Source organism: Gracilinanus agilis, chromosome 6 (assembly GCF_016433145.1).
Source record: "Gracilinanus agilis isolate LMUSP501 chromosome 6, AgileGrace, whole genome shotgun sequence".
Classification (NCBI taxonomy): domain Eukaryota; kingdom Metazoa; phylum Chordata; class Mammalia; order Didelphimorphia; family Didelphidae; genus Gracilinanus; species Gracilinanus agilis.
The window spans coordinates 105,325,294-105,343,299 of NC_058135.1; the positions used below are offsets into that span (position 1 = coordinate 105,325,294).

The following is an 18,006-nucleotide window of genomic DNA, read 5'->3' on the forward strand; positions in this document are numbered from 1 at the left end:
ACCACATAGTACAAATTAAACTAAGTGAAAAACCTTACTGTCAATTCAAGAGCAACAAAATATTCATTTTACAATTTGCATTCCTAAGAACTTGATAAATTAAAAATTGTTCTAGACAAATTTTACACTCAATGGTAAGAAAAGAGTAGATAGTGGTTGATATACTTAGAGATCCCCCTGAATACCCAGCCAGGATCTCTGGGTATTCTAACCTCCAGTTAGTGAGAGTGAAGCAGAATCACTTTCTCTCACTGGGCCAGTTGTACAAATGCCTTGGAGACAATTGATATATAAAATCAGTATCTCTTTTGTTATAAGAGGGGATATAAACTGAGGATCAGAACAAGGGGTCCCTAACACTAAGGGATCTAGCTGTTCACCCAAAAACCCTCCAAGTCCCTCACACGAGGAAGCTTTCGGATCTTCCAGCTAACTTACCAGCTCCCTATTTCTATCTAGGTACTCCCTAAAAGCTGAGTAAGCTACCTATCTATGACCCTCAGTAGTTAGTTTGATTTATTTTAAAAGCTGTCTCCAAAACCCATTAGAATTGCTCTCAAATGGCTAAGTCCACCCAAGGGGATCTGACCCCTGAGGTAAAACCTCAAAGCTGATCTGATGGGATTTTTTAGATAAAACCCTTCTGGAAATAAGAGCAGATATGATCAGATACTTTTCTAGATATTCCCAGTCAGAGTACTTCCAAAGATGATTTAGGGGTTTCTCCTTCTCCACAGTCAGGTTGAGGTAACTAACCTCTGACAAGCCGCCTTTCCGCCACCCTCCTGGACAGGAAGAGCCCAAAGCCTCCTCCAGGAAGTCCCTGACTCTACCAGTTGTCACTTCCAAACTGTTCCTCTTCTGCCTTCTGCCTGCTAAAATCCTTTCCAAGTTCCTAATGAGTTCCTGGTATTTGTCTTAAAGACAGCCTTCCACTTCTCTTAAATCTTATCCTATCTCTATTCTTTTCCCATTACATTGGACAAGAGTCTATGTATTACTTTCAGGTTGCAAACTGACTTTTTAAATTAGAAAGTAAGAATTATTCAGCATATCTCTACTTCCTAAAAGTGAAATTATATATATATATATTGGCAGGAGTAAATATCTATTATTGAGCCATTTTTTCCTTAAAATTATTTCAGGTAAAACCATTTACCTTTCAAAATATAAATGGCAACATGGACATTTTTTTTCTTAAAACTTTTGATTCAATAGTACTTAGTCAAAAATATATTTCTTTTTTTTAATCTGAAAAATTATATTTAATTAATTAATTTAGAATATTTTACCATGGTTACACAATTCATGTTCTTTCCCTCCCCTCTCCTCCCATAGCCAACGAACAATTCCACTGGGTTTTACATGTGCCATTGATCAAGATCTATTTCCATATTATTAATATTTGCATTAGGGTGATCAATTAGGAGTCTACATCCCCAATCATGTCTCTATCTACCCATGTAATCAAGCAGTTGTTTTTCTTCGGTGTTTCTACTCCCACAATTCTTTCTCTGGATGTGAATAGTGTTCTTTCCCATAAGTCCCTCATTATTGTCCTGGCTTATTGCATTGCTGCTGGTACAGAAGTCTATTACATTCAATTTTACCACAGTGTATTGGTCTCTGTGTACAATGTTCTTCTGGCTCTGCTCCTTTCACTCTGCATCAATTCCTGGAGGTCTTTCCAGTTCACATGGAATTCCTCCAGTTCATTATTTGTTTGAGCACAATAGTATTCCATCACCAGCATATACCATACACTTTGTTCAGCCATTCCCCAACTGAAGGGCATCCCTTCATTTTCCAATTTTTTGCCACCACAATATTTCTATAAGCTTCTATGAAATAAGTTATATATAATATACTATAGTACCTGTCACTCTGTCCAAGCCATCATTTTCTCCCTCTCCCCTACTCCCAAGAAAAAAGCCAAGAATAGAATAAGCCCTGTTTAACTCATTTGTCTGTCTGATGACACTAATCCCTCCTCAGTCTCAATTTTGTAGTCATCTTTGACTCATCCTCCCCTCAACCTTCACATCTAAAGAGTTGTTAATTCAACCTTTGTCATGCTTCACATTCATATCTCTTACTCCCTTCCACTCCCATTATAACCTCCTTAGTTCAGATTCTCATTTTTTGACATTGTATCCCTAAGGAGTTTGAAATGAACCACAGTCAAGGCTGAAATTATATGCAGGCACCAAGCCCTGGGACATGTGGACACTCAAAGCTAAAGGGGAAAGAAAGAAAAACAATACAAGTTAAGAACCTATTCTAGGTGTCTTTATTCATTTAATCATATTCTATAGCATATTCCTTTGTACACAGAATTTTGTTCATCAAACTGCTATTAAAGATTTGTTCATTATTTTTACTAATTTTTTTTAAAAAGCACAAGTTTTAGGGGGTATTTGGGTGGCTCAGTGGATTGAGAGCCAAGCCTAGAGACAGCAGGTCCTGGGTTCAAATCTGGCCTCAGACACTCCCTAGCTATGTGACCCTGGGCAAGTCACTTAGCCCCCATTGCCTAGCCCTTACCACTCTTCTGCCTTGAAGCCAATACACAGTATTGACTCCAAGAAGGAAGGTAAGGGTTTAAAAAAAAAGCATAAGTTTATTTGATGTCTCAGGAAAATGGTCCTATCTATGCAATATCCATCTCACCCCAGGGTTGTTGTGAGACTCAAATCAGGTAATTTACCCAAAATGCTTTGGAACTTTAAAGCACTACATAAAAATCAGTTATTGTTTTTATTCATCTACTGGCAGATACTAAATTTGCGAATAGAGTACATAGTAAGAAACTATTAGCCTCCATAAGGTTAGTCTTACAAACTCAAACAACACCATAATTTAAGTTCAATATTATTAGCTATAGATCATATGGCTGAAATGTCCCTTTCCTATCCCAAACCCCACACCTGAAAGCTAAGAGTAGTGACAGATTATGAACCCTTTAATATGAATTCCTGTATCTATCCATAAGGTTACTAAATATTTTCTAAGATTTATCTAGGTAAAGCCCTTCAACTGCCATTTGGTAGTATAAAACTAACTCTGCCACTTTGCCCTCTTTTTTTAAGTTAAAAAAAAATCTCCAATTCTGATTATCTCTGTGCCATTTTATATAGCTAGCTCATTAATGAAGTCATGGCTATTGAATTAATCCTAGTATAATCCTTTTGAAGATGTGGTGTCAATCAATCAATAAGTATTTATTAAGTGCCTACTATATGCCAGACTAAAATTAAAAGGGATTAAGAAAGGCTTCCTGTAAAGAATAGGATGGTAGCTGGGACTGGAAGGGAGCCAAGAGGCAGAGATGAGAAGGGAGAACATTCTATGAAAGGGGGAAAGCAAGAGAAAATGTCCACAGCTGGGAGATGAAGCATCTTGTTGGTGGAACAAAAGAAGCCTAATGTAAATGAAGTCATTGAATCAAAGAGATATTGTGGGGGCAGGGGGAACAGGTTCTATGTATATATACACAGGAAATCTAGAAAGGAAAGGCATGTGTGTGTATCGGGGCAGGAGGATATGTATGTGTATGGAGAGGATGGAAGAAGGATATAAAGGGCTTTGAATGTCAAGCAGAGGACTATATATTTAATCCTAGAAGCAATAAGGAGACATTGCAGTTTGAGTAGGGAGGCAATAGTTGAACCTACACTTAAAGAAAATACTTTGGCAGCTAAGTGGGGATAGACAGGAGTGGGGAAGAGTCCTGAGGATGGCAGACCCACCCACAGACTATTGCAATATTCCAGGTATGAAATAATGAGTGTTTATTCAGCATGGTGGCAGTGGCAGTGGCAGAGAAGGAGAAACTGTCAGGCCTTAACAACAGAAACAGTGAATTTGAAACTAAGAGAGCCTTGATCCAAACTACTTATTATCTATAAACTTGAGGAAATCACTGGGTCTCAATTTGTAAAAAGAAGAGATAAGTCTATATGACCCCTTACCCTTCCTTCTGCCTCTCTAAAATCTGAGTCTATAACACTACTATACTCTAAGTAACTACAATCTTAGAGAAAAACCAAAAAAACAAATAAAACTTTGCTTTTGTGCACTTTCCAATTATCTATGACTTTAATTAGTAAATGATCCATAGGCACCACGAATAAAGATAGATTTTCATATGTTGATCATTTTGTCCTTGGCTCTCATATTATATGTGAACAGGTGATTATTTTCCTGTTTATATTTATCTGTAGCAGTGCTTAACAACAACAACAAAACTGGCAAGTGAATGAAAACTAGTATCACTTTAAGTACTGTATAATTCCCCAAATTCCCTTTCCTCTTCTTTCTAGCTCATTTCTAGGCTCAGCTCACTGCTCAAATGCAGTACCAGCTGAAGATAGATGAGATGGACTAACCCAATGGGTTAACGATCTCATATTCTCCCACTGATGCTAAATAGCTATGGATCTTATAGAAGAGAGCTAAGAAAAATGAAAATTCTAGGGATCCAAAAGTCCAAAAGAAAATCCACAGAAGGTTTAAGTAGACCCAAGTATATTACCAATTAAGTCATGTACATATAAAATGACATGAGACATCAAAGCAACATAATCAGAAATGGAGATAGGTCAGTTCTGGACTGATAATCTGAGATAAATAACAAATAACCCAGGTACTGTACTAGTAGGCTTGAAATATTTAAAAGACTCAAAGGAAGCCTCCAGTTCATTATATGTAGTAGGGATTATTGAACTGAAGTGAGGAGGTACCCTAAGGGGGATTTATAGAAGTACAAAGACAAAAATTTCAGAGAATAATTAATTTCCAATTAATTCTATCAGTGGAAGAAGTAACCATACTTGGGAGAGGGAACATGGATCCATCAAATATGTATTTATCTGCACATGTTTAATTTTTTTCAGAAAAAAGATAGCATTTTACTATTCTTGTCCTACAAATGAGCTTACAAATTGCCAAATAGGAAGGTCCGAACAGAAAATTTTAACAATTAAAAATAAATCACTCTATTACATCAATCTTTTTTTTTTAAACCCTTAACTTCTGTGTATTGACTTATAGGTGGAAGAGTGGTAAGGGTAGGCAATGGGGGTTAAGTGACTTGCCCAGAGTCACACAGCTGGGAAGTGTCTGAGGCCAGATTTGAACCTAGGACTTCCCGTCTCTAGGCCTGGCTCTCAATCCACTGAGCCACCCAGATGCCCCCTACACCAATCTTTTGATGAAAATCCAGGCATCAACAATAAAGTACAAAATACTGTGTGACTCAGAAAAAAGTTTTCAAAGATGTGTGTAACAACACACACACACAAAAATACTTATTGGGCCTACTATGTGCAAGACACTCTATTATGCATCTAAAAAAGTCACTTTGCTTGATTTTTTTTTCTTCAATTTTTACAACACTTGATGTTTCTTTAAGTGTTGCTATGCTATTTTCAAACTGTCCTCAAGTTGCTCCATTAGAACAAATTGTTCAACACTAAGACATTAACTGAACATTTTATTTTTCTATAAAGATAGCCAAAGGATTCCTAAGTGCCTGGATCTTTTTCTATTCATCTATTTCATTTTTTCCTCCATATAACTCAATAGAACTGTGAATATCATTAAAATTTCAACAACATCTTAGAAAAATAATTCTGTTTGAAAGAATCATTTATCTACCCAAACAAACTGGTAAAACACAAGGGACTGGGAAAAATGAACTGAAACCAACTAGATTTGTAACATATGAAGATTTTCATTTAAAATTTGGATACCTAATTTTATGCTATAGTGATTATTCCAAGTTATACTCTACTATGAATAGTTCAAATGATAGTTCTTAATTAAGTAAAGTTTTAGTATATTTTTTGTTTCCTTTAACAGAAATCCTTAGCTTCAGAAAATTTGGCAATGAAATACATTTTCATTTTCTATTAACTTTATTCATTTTCTATTAACTCTTTTCTTTATCTGATCCCCTCTCTACTACCATTCCGACCCAGTCAGCAATAGCAATAGTAGCTGAACTGACAAAATGATAATTACTATGTGTGCAAAGGTCACCAGATGTGTGCGGATCTTTTCAGTCATAACGCAATGACAAGCTATAAACTGTCATATGACTAATGTTAAATGTGCAGAAATAATCATATTGAGGAGAAAACAGAGAGATGCTCTTCCTAGAGGAAAGCCTAACTTATGGCAGCTATACCAACATGAACTCATTAATATTCCAATATGTCCTACATAACATGAGGAACACTGTTCTACGCATGTTTTTGTAATACACTTTTCTATAAAAATTAACTTTAAATAAGAATAAATAAGCAGAAAGTAAGTGATTATCATTTGTTTTGTTGATATACTTGAAGTACCATGAGCTCATTGAGAGAAGGGCATATCTATTAGTATCCCCACAATTTTATACAGACATTTAATAAATTCATGATGTCCCACCAAGGGAAAACATTCTGGGACATTTAGATCAAACATAAGGATCATAAGTAGAGTTCTAGGATTTTGGATCTAACTGTGACCTTAGGGATAATTTAATCTAAGATCAAGACACTCAAAGGTTGAATCCAAACAATTTCACCTCTTTCCTAAAAATCCTAAAGAAACTAATTGCTCTTCTAGATAACTAGTTTTCCTCAGTGAATTACAAAACCAGCAAAGAGATACTTACTTTTCCTTTCTTTCTTGTTTGTGAGCTTCTCGATTAAGTTGAGCTGCTTTTCTGCTATAAGGATGGATAATTTTTTTCTCCTGTCCTGAACTTTTCCCTTTTGGTGCTTTTGGCTAAAAGAAAAAATATAATAAGAAACATACCAGTGAGATTCATTAATAAATCCTTTAAGAAAAGTGTGGCACCTCAAGGAAAGATAAAGAGACTTAGATTCAAGTATTATCTTTGAAAGAATGTGTATCAGTAACTTTGGGCAAGTTGTTGCCCCGGACAACTCTAAGTCAATCAAGTTGCAGGGCAGAAGGTGATATTCACAGGGAGAAGAAATTTCCTCATCAGGATTTTCCTACAATGAAACCAGAGGTCTGCTCCCCTACTCTCACCCCAAAAGAGAACAGATGAGCTAGATATGAATCTATATCTATATTAAGTTTTACTAGAGATGTGATTATTTGGTTTCAAAATCCACAATATGAAGCAATCATAAAAAAACCTGGAAAGATTTATATCAGTGGTTCCCAAACTTTTTTGGCCTACCACCCCCTTTCCAGAAAAAATATTACTTAGCCCCCTGGAAATTAATTTTTTTTTAAATTTTAATAGCAATTAATAGGAAAGACAAATGCACCTGTGGCCATCACCACCCTCCTGGATCACTGCAGCACCCACCAGGGGGTGGTAGCACCCACTTTGGGAATCACTGATTTAATTGAAGTGATGCAAAGTGAAGTGAGCAGAACCAAAAGAATATGGTACATGGTAACAGCAATATTATGCAATGATCAACTGTCAACGACTTAAATATTATCAGCGATGAAAGGTTCCAGGACAAACCCAAGGGATTCATGATGAAAAAGGCTTTCCACCATCAAAAAAAGAACTGACAGACTCTGAATGTAGATTGAACTATACCATTCTTCACTTTATTTCCTTCATGAATTTTTTTTCCCCTTGCATAAGCGATATGTATCTTGTTTTACAACTTGACAAATAAAGAAATATATATTTCATGTAGAACCTGAATCATATTGCCTGCTGTCTCAGCAAGAAAGGAGATGAGAGAGAGAACATGGATCACAAAATGTCAAAAAATGATTATTAAAAACTATCTACACTGGGAATCTAGAAAGAATGTAAAAAGAAAAAATCCATAGTAGATTAGCAGCAACAAATTAGGAAGGGACATTACACTAAGTACTGATAACAAAAAGGAAAAGTGAACGCTGATAGCCTGAGACCCTGAGACCAAGAGAAATGACCAAAAAATGTCAAAAAGCAGGTCAGGTTTAATGGAACTATGCAATGTAGAAGCCAATGATCCATATGCCTCAATAGGACACAAGAGCATTATTGTATCACTGTAAAGAACAAAGGTAATTCTGGAGAAATATCATCTATTGAAAAAAGCTTGTGAGGGCTACTTGGTGGCTCATTAGACTGAGAGCCAAGCCTACAAATGAGAGATCCTGAATTCAAATCTGACCTCAGATACTTCCTAGCAGTGTGACCCTGGGCAAATCACTTACCCCCATTGCCTAACCTTTACTGCTCTTCTGCCTTAGAACCAATATATAGCAATGATTAAAAGATGAGGAAGGAAGGAAGGGAGGGAGGGAAGTAGGGAGGGAGGGAGGGAGGAAAGGTGGGAGGGAGGGAGGCAGAGGGAAGACCATAATTTGAAATCTGGAGAGCCAAATAAAGGGTTCTCTTCAATAGACCATAGCAGTCCTAGGTTTACCTCCCAGATCAGTGATGGGCTACCTTTTGAGCTTGGTGTGTCAAAATTTGCAAAAAAAAGAGCATAACTCGGGTGGTGTGTCACTTTAAGAAAAAAAAAAAACAACACAATTTCATGATATTTATAGTTTAAATAACAAAAATGTAACTGTATTTAATAAACCAAAATAGGTAAATTAATAAAGGTAGAATTGTCATCTATAGTGCACAGTGTCTACACTACACTAGAGCAAATGTTTCATCCTAGGCATGCAGCCCCATACTTCTCTCTGTATGAGGCCGTGTGTCATCGAAAATGGCTACAGGTGTCAGTGCTGACATGCTTGTCCTAGGTTTGCCGTCACTGTCCCAGATCTTTGGTTACTAGTATTATAGGAAAAGTTAAGGTGTGTAAGTTTCCAGATGGACAGCAGAGTACAGGATTCTAGAATCCTGGAGAGCTGCTGTTGGAGGGAGACAGGCCTTGTGCTGTGGCTTTTCTCTCTGGAGTGGACCTAGCTATTTCCCTGTGGCTTTCTTACTGCCTTATCTCCCATCCTACCTGCTGTTCTGTTATCCTAATTCCCTGTGGCTATGTTTTGACATCTGCTGAGTTTCTGTGCTGATCCTGTGACAACTGACAGTTGATTGTAAGACCCGACCTAGATCCTTGGATCTTGGTCCATCTTTGGGTCCTGTCTGACTTACACAAACTCCTTCCTTAAAACCATCCAAAGGGGGGTTTAGTGTTAGCTTAGCTGAGTACAGGAATTTGGGTTATATAGAGAAGATAGGAGTAGAATAGGGAGACCACTCAGAAGACATCTCTGTGAAGAGATTTTTAGATCTGGTGGGAGGTATAGGTAATTAACATTAGATTCATTATATCAAAATCCCTTCCAACCTGTCCCTAGTTTATTAAACCAACAGTTATTTCATATTTTAATGTTCTGTGTGTGTCATTCTCATTGTCAGGCTCTGCCTGCATTGGGCTTGGGTGGCCTTTCCAAAACCAGTTTATTCTTCAGTTATTGGCCTAATAAACATCTAACACATCCCCTAAAACCCCCAAATATTTCACTAGCTATGAGACAACATAGAAATTTGTTTTTTCTGATCATGTATATTAATTATAACGGTTTGGATTTGTTTTTTTAAATAGAGGGAGTATGGAAGGTAGAGAAAATAAATACAAATTGAAAACTAAAATGGAAAAAATAAGTCATCTCCCAAGTTACTGTCATATCTTTTTGAAAGACTCAAAGAGTAGAAGCTATAATGAACAGTGACGGAAGAAAGACACCATGACATTTAAGAAGAGAATTAGGATGCATAGGATAGAGGAACTTGGGTTAATATTGAGCATAAGCTTTGGCATTTAAAAACATCTCCATTATGGTTAAACTGGGAACCATGGTTCCCAGCCTACACTCTGGTTTCTAGATTTATTTTACAAAACTCTACTTTTGTATACTCTATGTTCTAGCCAATCTGAATTCAAATTTCATTCTGCTGTCTTCCATCTCCATGCATTCATCCAGTCCAGGCTGGACTCAAATATCAGGGAAGTATTCCCTCTTCATTTCTGCCTATTGAGATCCTTCTCTTCCTCTCTTTCCTAAATATAAAAAAATACTGACTGTATCTGAATGTGTCTATTGTCCCTTATCTCGTGCTATGTCATAGCATATTTAACTATGTTGGATTTTATTGGCCTTTGGTAAAACAAGTTCCTTGAGGGAAAGGATGATTTTATTTTTCATCTTTCTGGCTCCAATGCCCAAAAAAGTGCTTTATTCTAAGTAATAACTTAATAAATATTTATTGAATTAAAAAAAGCACAAAAGTGTGAAGATATTGGTATAAAAGTCAGAAGGAAGATTTTAAGTTAAATCAGGCTGCAAAAGTATTCCCTTTAGAAAGATACAAGACCTCTTCTGTATTATTAGTTACCATGTTGGTGATAACATAAAGAGAAGGAAAAGATATTGCATAATCCCAAGGAAGAAAAATCTCTGAAGCATCAAGTTCAAAAAATCAAGTTTAAAATAAAAATGTTTGTAACCAAAAGTTTTAGCAGTTCATTAAAAATGAAACAGCAAAAAGCATCTTCAAAAATAATTAATTATAATATAGTACTTTCAGAATTATTGCCTTTATTCTTACTGGAGAGTCAATAGTAAGTGTAAACTCCAAGATTTATTACAAAGCAGGTCAATATAGTTGGAACTTCCATTCTGACTCAACTATGCTTGAAATTCCTTTTAATAATTCATTTATAAAAAGGTAGCCTCAAGGCAGCATATAAATTTATCATGAAGAAGGGAAATATGTAATAATGTTTAGTAAAGTTGAGAGCACTTTTCCCTCCTTTTTAGTATGATATTAAAATGAGAAAGTAGAAAATGCTTCAGCAAAAGAGAACTGAAATAAAATGCTAGAGGTAAAATGTTAATCAATCCATCAAGCTGGCAGCCAAACCTGGAATCTTATAACATGGAGTGAGTCATCTACATCCTGATTCTCAAGGTTTGCTCTCACAGGCTAGTCCAAAATCAAATCACACTCAAATGTAGATTTTATTTTTAAAGTATTTTCCACTGCATTTTTAAACACACATTAAACGTGAGTATCTAAAAGATGTAAATACAATAATAGTCATTTTCTTAGGTAAGAGCTGAACTTTTATTTCTGTTTTGTTTGTTTTGGCGAGGTATCATATAGGAACAGATTCTATCAGGGGAAAAATAATTGCTGAAATAAATCATGTGACTTGTGACAGATTTTTCAAGCTATTGATAATATATCTGTATACTATTTAGGAAAATTCAATAATTTCAGATTACTAAAAACTCAAGACACCTACGGTACAATGAATAGAGACCCAGAGTCAGGAAAACCCAAGTTCAAATTTGACCTCAGACACTTCCTAGCTGTGTGATATTGGACAAGTCACTTAACTTCTGTTTGTCTCAGTTTCTTCATCTATAAAGTGAAGTCACCACTAAACACCCACTCACACAACCTTACTTAACTGTCAAATGACAACAAATAACAAAACTAAATGGAAATTTCAGGGTAAATATTAAAAATTTACAATTTAAAAAGTATGTATTCTAGGGTGTTTTTTTTCTTTGAATAGATATTTGTGTAGATTTACACAAATTAAACTGCTCTTTCCCAAAATTGCCAAAGTCTGTTTTCAGTTCTGGGTGGTGCATTTTAGGAAGAATATGATAGGCTAAAGGAGAGCAATCAGAAGGGTGAAATACTTTTGAACTGATGCCATACTAGAACTGAAGGAACTAAGAATGCTTGGCCTAGAGAAAAGAAAACTCAGAGGAGACACAAATTTGAAGAGTTGTCATATGGAAGAAGTATTCTACTTGTTCTATTCAGCCCCAAGGTACAGAAGTAGGAGTAAAAATAAAAGTTAAAAGAGCAGATTTCAGTTTGATTTAAGGGAAAAGCTTCAAAGAGTTAAATCTCTCTGCCTAAGGAATAAGAATTTCCATTCAAAAGAGAAAGAGGTCTTCTAAAGAAGTCAGAATGACTAAGTATTGGTATAACCCTAGTCCCAAGGCCTACTGGTTAGGGACTCATATCCTCATCCGGGGAGATGAAGCCCCTGTACCTGCGTAAGCAAAGAGTGGAGTTGGCTAGAGAAGGGGAGAACTCTTGAGTTCTTCTTGAGACAGTTTTCATATTCTCTTCAAGCTTTGAGTTGCTTCAGGTGCATCTGGCTTCCAGTTTCAAAAGACAAAGGAATGAGGCCAACCCCACTTCAAGCTGCTGAAGGGAACTCTGAGTAGTTGGCAGTCTCCATCATGTTCCTATCCCCAGCTTGCTACAATAGACTTTGGTGAGTTTCCCCTTGGGTGAGATCTAGGACTACCTCTCTTGGCTGAGATGAATGACCTCACTCCCAAGGGGAGAGCTCCTTCTTTCTGTACTGTAGTAGGCCCTCTTACTACAGACAAGGTTTCATAAGGACAATGCACTGTTTGTAAGAACGAATTGCAGGAACACGGTTACAATCAAGACAACTGGCAACAATCAACAAAAGACACTGGTAACATACACTTTTACAAGCACACAGAAGAGGGAGACTGCAGAAGGAGATTCTAAAGACTTGCACCACTTTGCACTGGAAGAGGTTTGAAACAGAAGAGGTTTGTATTAGCATAAATATGGTAAGTTGGTAAGTACTGTTATGAGCAGCCAAGGAGGCCTAGGCAGATGCTGAAGATGAAATATGAATAGGGTGAGGGACCCAAACCATGGCTGAATGTGAGTTTAGATAAACTCCCAAGCTCAAGATTCTCTGCTACAGTCCCAGGGCCTTGGAACCAATCCAGCCAGGCAGTTTCAAATGTCTCCAGGAAGAAGATTGAGACTTCCTGAAACCTTAAATTTATGATGGATAAACCTGGCTTGGAAAGGCTGGACCAGCTAATGATGACAACCAGATCTGACTGCTAAATGACTATTTGCTGTTGGTAAGGTAAGCAATGGCACCAAGAACGTTTAGGCTTTAGGGTTTAAACAGGGTTTATTTAAAACCAAACTGAAGGCAGGTAAGAGGAGTAGGAAGGTGGGTGAAAGGAAACCCTAAAGATAATGCCTAAGTACTTGTTAAATAAATCTTCAAACACAAGTTGATGTTCCTTGGTGCAGAGTATGAGAAAGCCTCGAGGGCACTTCCCAACTCTGTTGCTCTGTAGCTGAGCCCAGAGGCTGACAGGCCCCGGGGTCAGATGCTGCAGTTCTTGATTGAAGCTGCTGACTCTAGCTTATAATAGAAGGTTGTTGATTATGCCAAAGAAGTATTGAATTTGGCTAGCAATGGAGATTCTCCCTGCCTGCCTAACCAAACTCCCAAACCACCCTGGGCCCAAACCACCTCCTCCCTAACCAGAGAGATGAGAGAGAAGTCCTCAGGGGTTTGTGGACCGCCTTTTATGCCCTGTCCTTAACTGTCACCATGGCACACACCCTGGGTACTCTGCCAGGTTCTGTGTTCTAAAGTGGCAACTGCTAACTTGCACCCAGAGAGAAAACGGCTACCCATTTCTGCATATTACAGTATAAAACATTTAGGAGCTAGGAATAGTTAACATAATACACAGTATATCAAGTAGTGATGCTACAAGTTCTAAGTAACTACATATAATTCACACCATATCACACAGGAATGTTTTAAGTTCTAACTAGATACCACATATAATACTAAGGACATACTAGTATAAAAGGTAACAATAAATTCATAGGGATTTTATATCCATTTTAAAGAGGTATTTTATTCCTGACAGGGGGAAGATTTTAAATTCTTCCAAAAGAGTGACTTCTAGTATGTAAATATGTATATATATAAAATATGTATATATGAAGATATGTATATTTTGTAAAATAGGTTGTGCATAGTTTAGTTTGCATGGTGGTATGTTCTAAGTTGAGTTTGCAATAGTTGTTAGATAGGATTTCTTTTTTTCTGTAAGTAGAACAGGAAAAAGTTTGCAGTTTCTGTAGTGCATAAGATGGTTTGGAATTTTGTTATCTTAAGGTAGAAATTGTTTTGTATTAGAATAGGAAGTTTGGGTTCTGTTTCTATTTCCATAATGCTTGTAAGGTAAATGTAAAAGTTTTATCTTTAGAATAAAAGTTTTCTGTACTAGCATAGGAAAATTGTGTTCTTTTGTTATTGTATTGTTTTGCATTTGGAGTTTTGTCATTGTAATTTGATTTGCATTGATGCAAAATTTTCTTTATCTTTTCTTTTCTATCTTTTTAATTCTCTTTCTGTCCTTAGAATAGGAGAGCTTAGAATAGGGTTAGAGTAGTAATAGAATAGTATAAGGTTAAGGAAATAGTTCTATTTGGGAAAAATTATTGGGTTAGGTATAAAATGAAGTAGTATGGTTTTATTGAGTCATTTGGGAAGCCAGGGGCTCCCAAAAGACTCATGGGGAGATTGTAGTAGAATATTCTTTAGTTAATTAAGAGTTAATTAGGAAATAGGATTAATTAAAAAATGTATTGATTGATGGATAAGAGAGAGTTGAATGAGTTGGATTTCTTTAAGTCAAAATGGAATCTCAATTGGACTTATGGGAAGAGAATGATCCCAAGAAACTTTGGGAAAGACAGTTGGTCCAAGGACTTGACTCTGAACAATCCTAAATAAGGAAGGTTGTTCAAGGAGGCTGCTCTGTAAGTTGGGAGAATTTCTGGTGAATTAATCTCTTGAAACCATCCTAGCTGACCAGAGGAGAATATTGGGTGTAATACCTGTGCTGACCCCAGTAAGTGGCATAAAAGAGCGAGCTGTTTGAGTGAGAAATCTGTGAGAATTTTTCCCCTTTTTTTAAAAGAACCCTTACCTTCAGTCTTGGAATTAATACTGTGTATTGATTCCAAGGCAGAAGAGTGGTAAGGACTAAGCAATAAGGGTTAAGTGACTAGCCCAGGGTCACATAGCTAGGAAGTGTCTGAAGCCAGACTTGAACCTAGGACCTCCCATCTTTAGGCCTGGCTCTCAATCCACTGAGCTACCCAGCTGCTCCCTGAGAATTTTAACAAGTTGCTTTTTCATCTGTGCAGCAGGAAAGAAGTCTAACTTATTCCTCTCTGTTTATAAGTTTATATTTTTAGATTTAGGATAGAAAAATAGTTATTTAGGGATTTAGTTAAAGAGTAGATTAAGATAGGATCATCCTTGGTAATCATGAAGCATTCCCTCACAGGAAAGTTCAGTTTGTGATTTATTTAGAATTTATTAGTATAGGGAATGTTTTCTTATCAATATCTATCCTTCCTTTTACTTTCTCTTTTATGTCAATTTTAAAAAGTTATAATAAATAGGATTTTATATAACTGGGCTGAGCAGGAGTTTTTCTTCAACTGCTTGAGCAGCCATTTTTTCACAATGGTCAAACTCAAGAGCCTGTCCATAGCAGTATCAATTACTGGAAATACCAATAATTTATAAGGGCCAATACCTAAAAATAACAATATTTTCTATATAGTATATATTCACCTATACCTTCACTGATATTTCTTTTACTATTTGGTTAAATGAATTGTCTTGGGTAAATAGTAAGTGTAATCACTCTGGAACTGGTATTTGATAGGAAAGGAGTCAAACTTTGAATGTAGAGCTTGAAGTCTTGTTCCATTTCCACAATAATGTACAGTGAACAGAAGTTAGCTTGGCCTTGATCAGATTCCAAGGACTAACAATATTTAGAGAAAGCAAACAGATATAATTCTAGCATGGTACTCCCTCTTTCTGAGGAAAAAAAATGATGGCCTCTGGTCCCAACTACCTGCTTCAGCTCCTGGCAGGAATTAACGTCTCCCTTTGAGAAAGAGGTTAGATTCCCCTCAAGTTTCACAGCAACATCCCACCCCCTCAAGCTCTCAAATACATGGGCCTCACTACAAATGGGGCCTCATTGCATTGGGTATATTGTAAGGATATTTTTTCAGGTATATGTTCAACTGGATTAAGGGTCAGCACTACCCAAGCCAAGTATGACCCAAGGTATATTTTTTTAATGGCCCACAAGCTAAGAATTTACATTTTTAGATGCATTAAGACTTTATTTTATCAGTGACTAGCATGAACAAAAAGGAATATATTAAATGTGGGAGGGGATGTGAGAAAAATTTGATACTAATACATTTTTGATAGAATTACAAATTGATCCAACCATTCTGGAGAGCAATAAGGAAACGTGCCCAAGGGCCATAAAACTATGCATACCCTTTGACCCACCAATACTATTACTAAGTCTGTATCCCAAAGAGATTAGGATAGGAGAAAAGTAACTACTTGTACAAAAAAATTTTACCAGCTTTTTTTTTGAAGTAGCAAAGAATTGGAAACTGAGGAGGTAGTCATCAAGTGGGGAATGATTGAATAAGCTATAGTAAATGATTGTAATGGAATACTGTTGCGTCTTAAGAAATGATAAATAGAAAAGTACGAAACCCTTTCCACACAATTAATCTCAACAATTGGAAAAACATTAAATGCTCATGGGTAGGACTAGCTAACATAATAAAAATGACCAAAAAACATTTTTTACTTAATTAGAAAAAACTATAACAAAGTTCATTTGGAAGAACAAAAGACCAAGAATACCAAGGGAAATAATGAAAAAAATATGAAGGAAGGTGGCCTAGCAGTACCAGATCTTAAACTGTACTACAAAGCAGTAGTCATCAAAACAATATGGTACTGGAGAAGAGACAGAAGGGAGGATCAGTGGAATAGACTTGGAGTAAGTGACCTCAGCAAGACAATCTATGATAAACCCAAAGAACCCAGCTTTTGGGACAAAAACCCACTATCTGACAAAAACTGCTGGGAAAATTGGAAAACAATATGGGAGAGATTGGGTCTAGATTAACATTTCACACCCTATACTAAGATAAACTCAGAATGGGTGAATGACTTGAATATAAAGAAGGAAACTATGAGTAAATTAGGTGAGCACAGAATAGTATGCTTGTCAGATCTCTGGGAATGGAAAGATTTTAAAACCAAGCAAGAGTTAGAAAAAATTACAAAATGTAAAATAAATAATTTTGACTACATTAAACTAAAAAGTTTTTGTAGAGACAAAACCAATGCTACCAAAATTAGAAGCAAAGCAACAAATTGGGAAAAAAAATCTTTGTAACAAAAAAACTCAAAGGTCTAATAAGGAGCTAAATAAACTGTACAAAAAATCAAGCCATCCCCCAATTGATAAATGATCAAGGGACATGAATAGGCAATTTTCAGATAAAGAAATCAAAACCATCAATAAGCACATGAGAAAGTGTTCTAAATCTCTTATAATTAGAGAAATGCAAATCAAAACAACTCTAAGGTATTACCTCACACCTAGCAGATTAGCTAACAAGACAGCAAAGGAAAGTGGTGAATGCTGGAGGGGATGTGGCAAAATTGGGACATGAATGCATTGCTGGTGGAGTTGTGAATTGATCCAACCATTCTGGATGGCAATTTGGAACTATGCCCAAAGGGCTTTAAAAGATTATCTGCCTTTTGATCCAGCCATAGCACTGCTTGGTTTATACCCCAAAGAGATAATAAGGAAAAAGACTTGCACAAAAATATTTATAGCGGTGGCAAAAAATTGGAAAATGAGAAAATGTCCGATTGGGGAATGGCTGAACAAATTATGGTATCTGTTGGTGATGGAATACTATTGTGCTCAAATGAATAATGAACTGGAGGAATTCCATGTGAATTGGAATGACCTCCAGGAATTGATGCAGAGTGAAAGGAGCAGATCCAGGAGAACATTGTACACAGAGACTGATCTACTGTGATACAATCAAACATAATGAACTTCTCTACTAGCAGCAATGTAAGGATCCAGAACAAGGTTGAGGGACTTATGAGAAAGAATGCTATTCATATCCAGAGAAAGAATTGTGGGAGTAGAAACACAGAAGAAAAACAACTGTTTGAACACATGGGCTGATGGGGATATTATTGGAGATGTAGACACAAAATGATAACTCTAGTCCAACTATCAATAATATAGAATTAGTTCTTAGTCAATGATACATGTAAAATCCAGTGGAATTGTGCATCAGCTACCGGGGGG

The 18,006-nt window shown here is 36.4% G+C and overlaps 1 protein-coding gene across 1 annotated transcript in view; it reads right to left on the reverse strand.

Annotated features, from left to right (window-relative positions):
- Positions 1-18,006, reverse strand: part of TMA16 (translation machinery associated 16 homolog) — a 73,538-nt gene that overhangs the window by 40,209 nt on the left and 15,323 nt on the right. Inside the window, exon 2 of the mRNA XM_044680582.1 lies at positions 6,665-6,777. Within this exon, the coding sequence (XP_044536517.1) occupies positions 6,665-6,777 (113 nt within the window). The remainder of the gene's footprint in view (positions 1-6,664; positions 6,778-18,006) is intronic.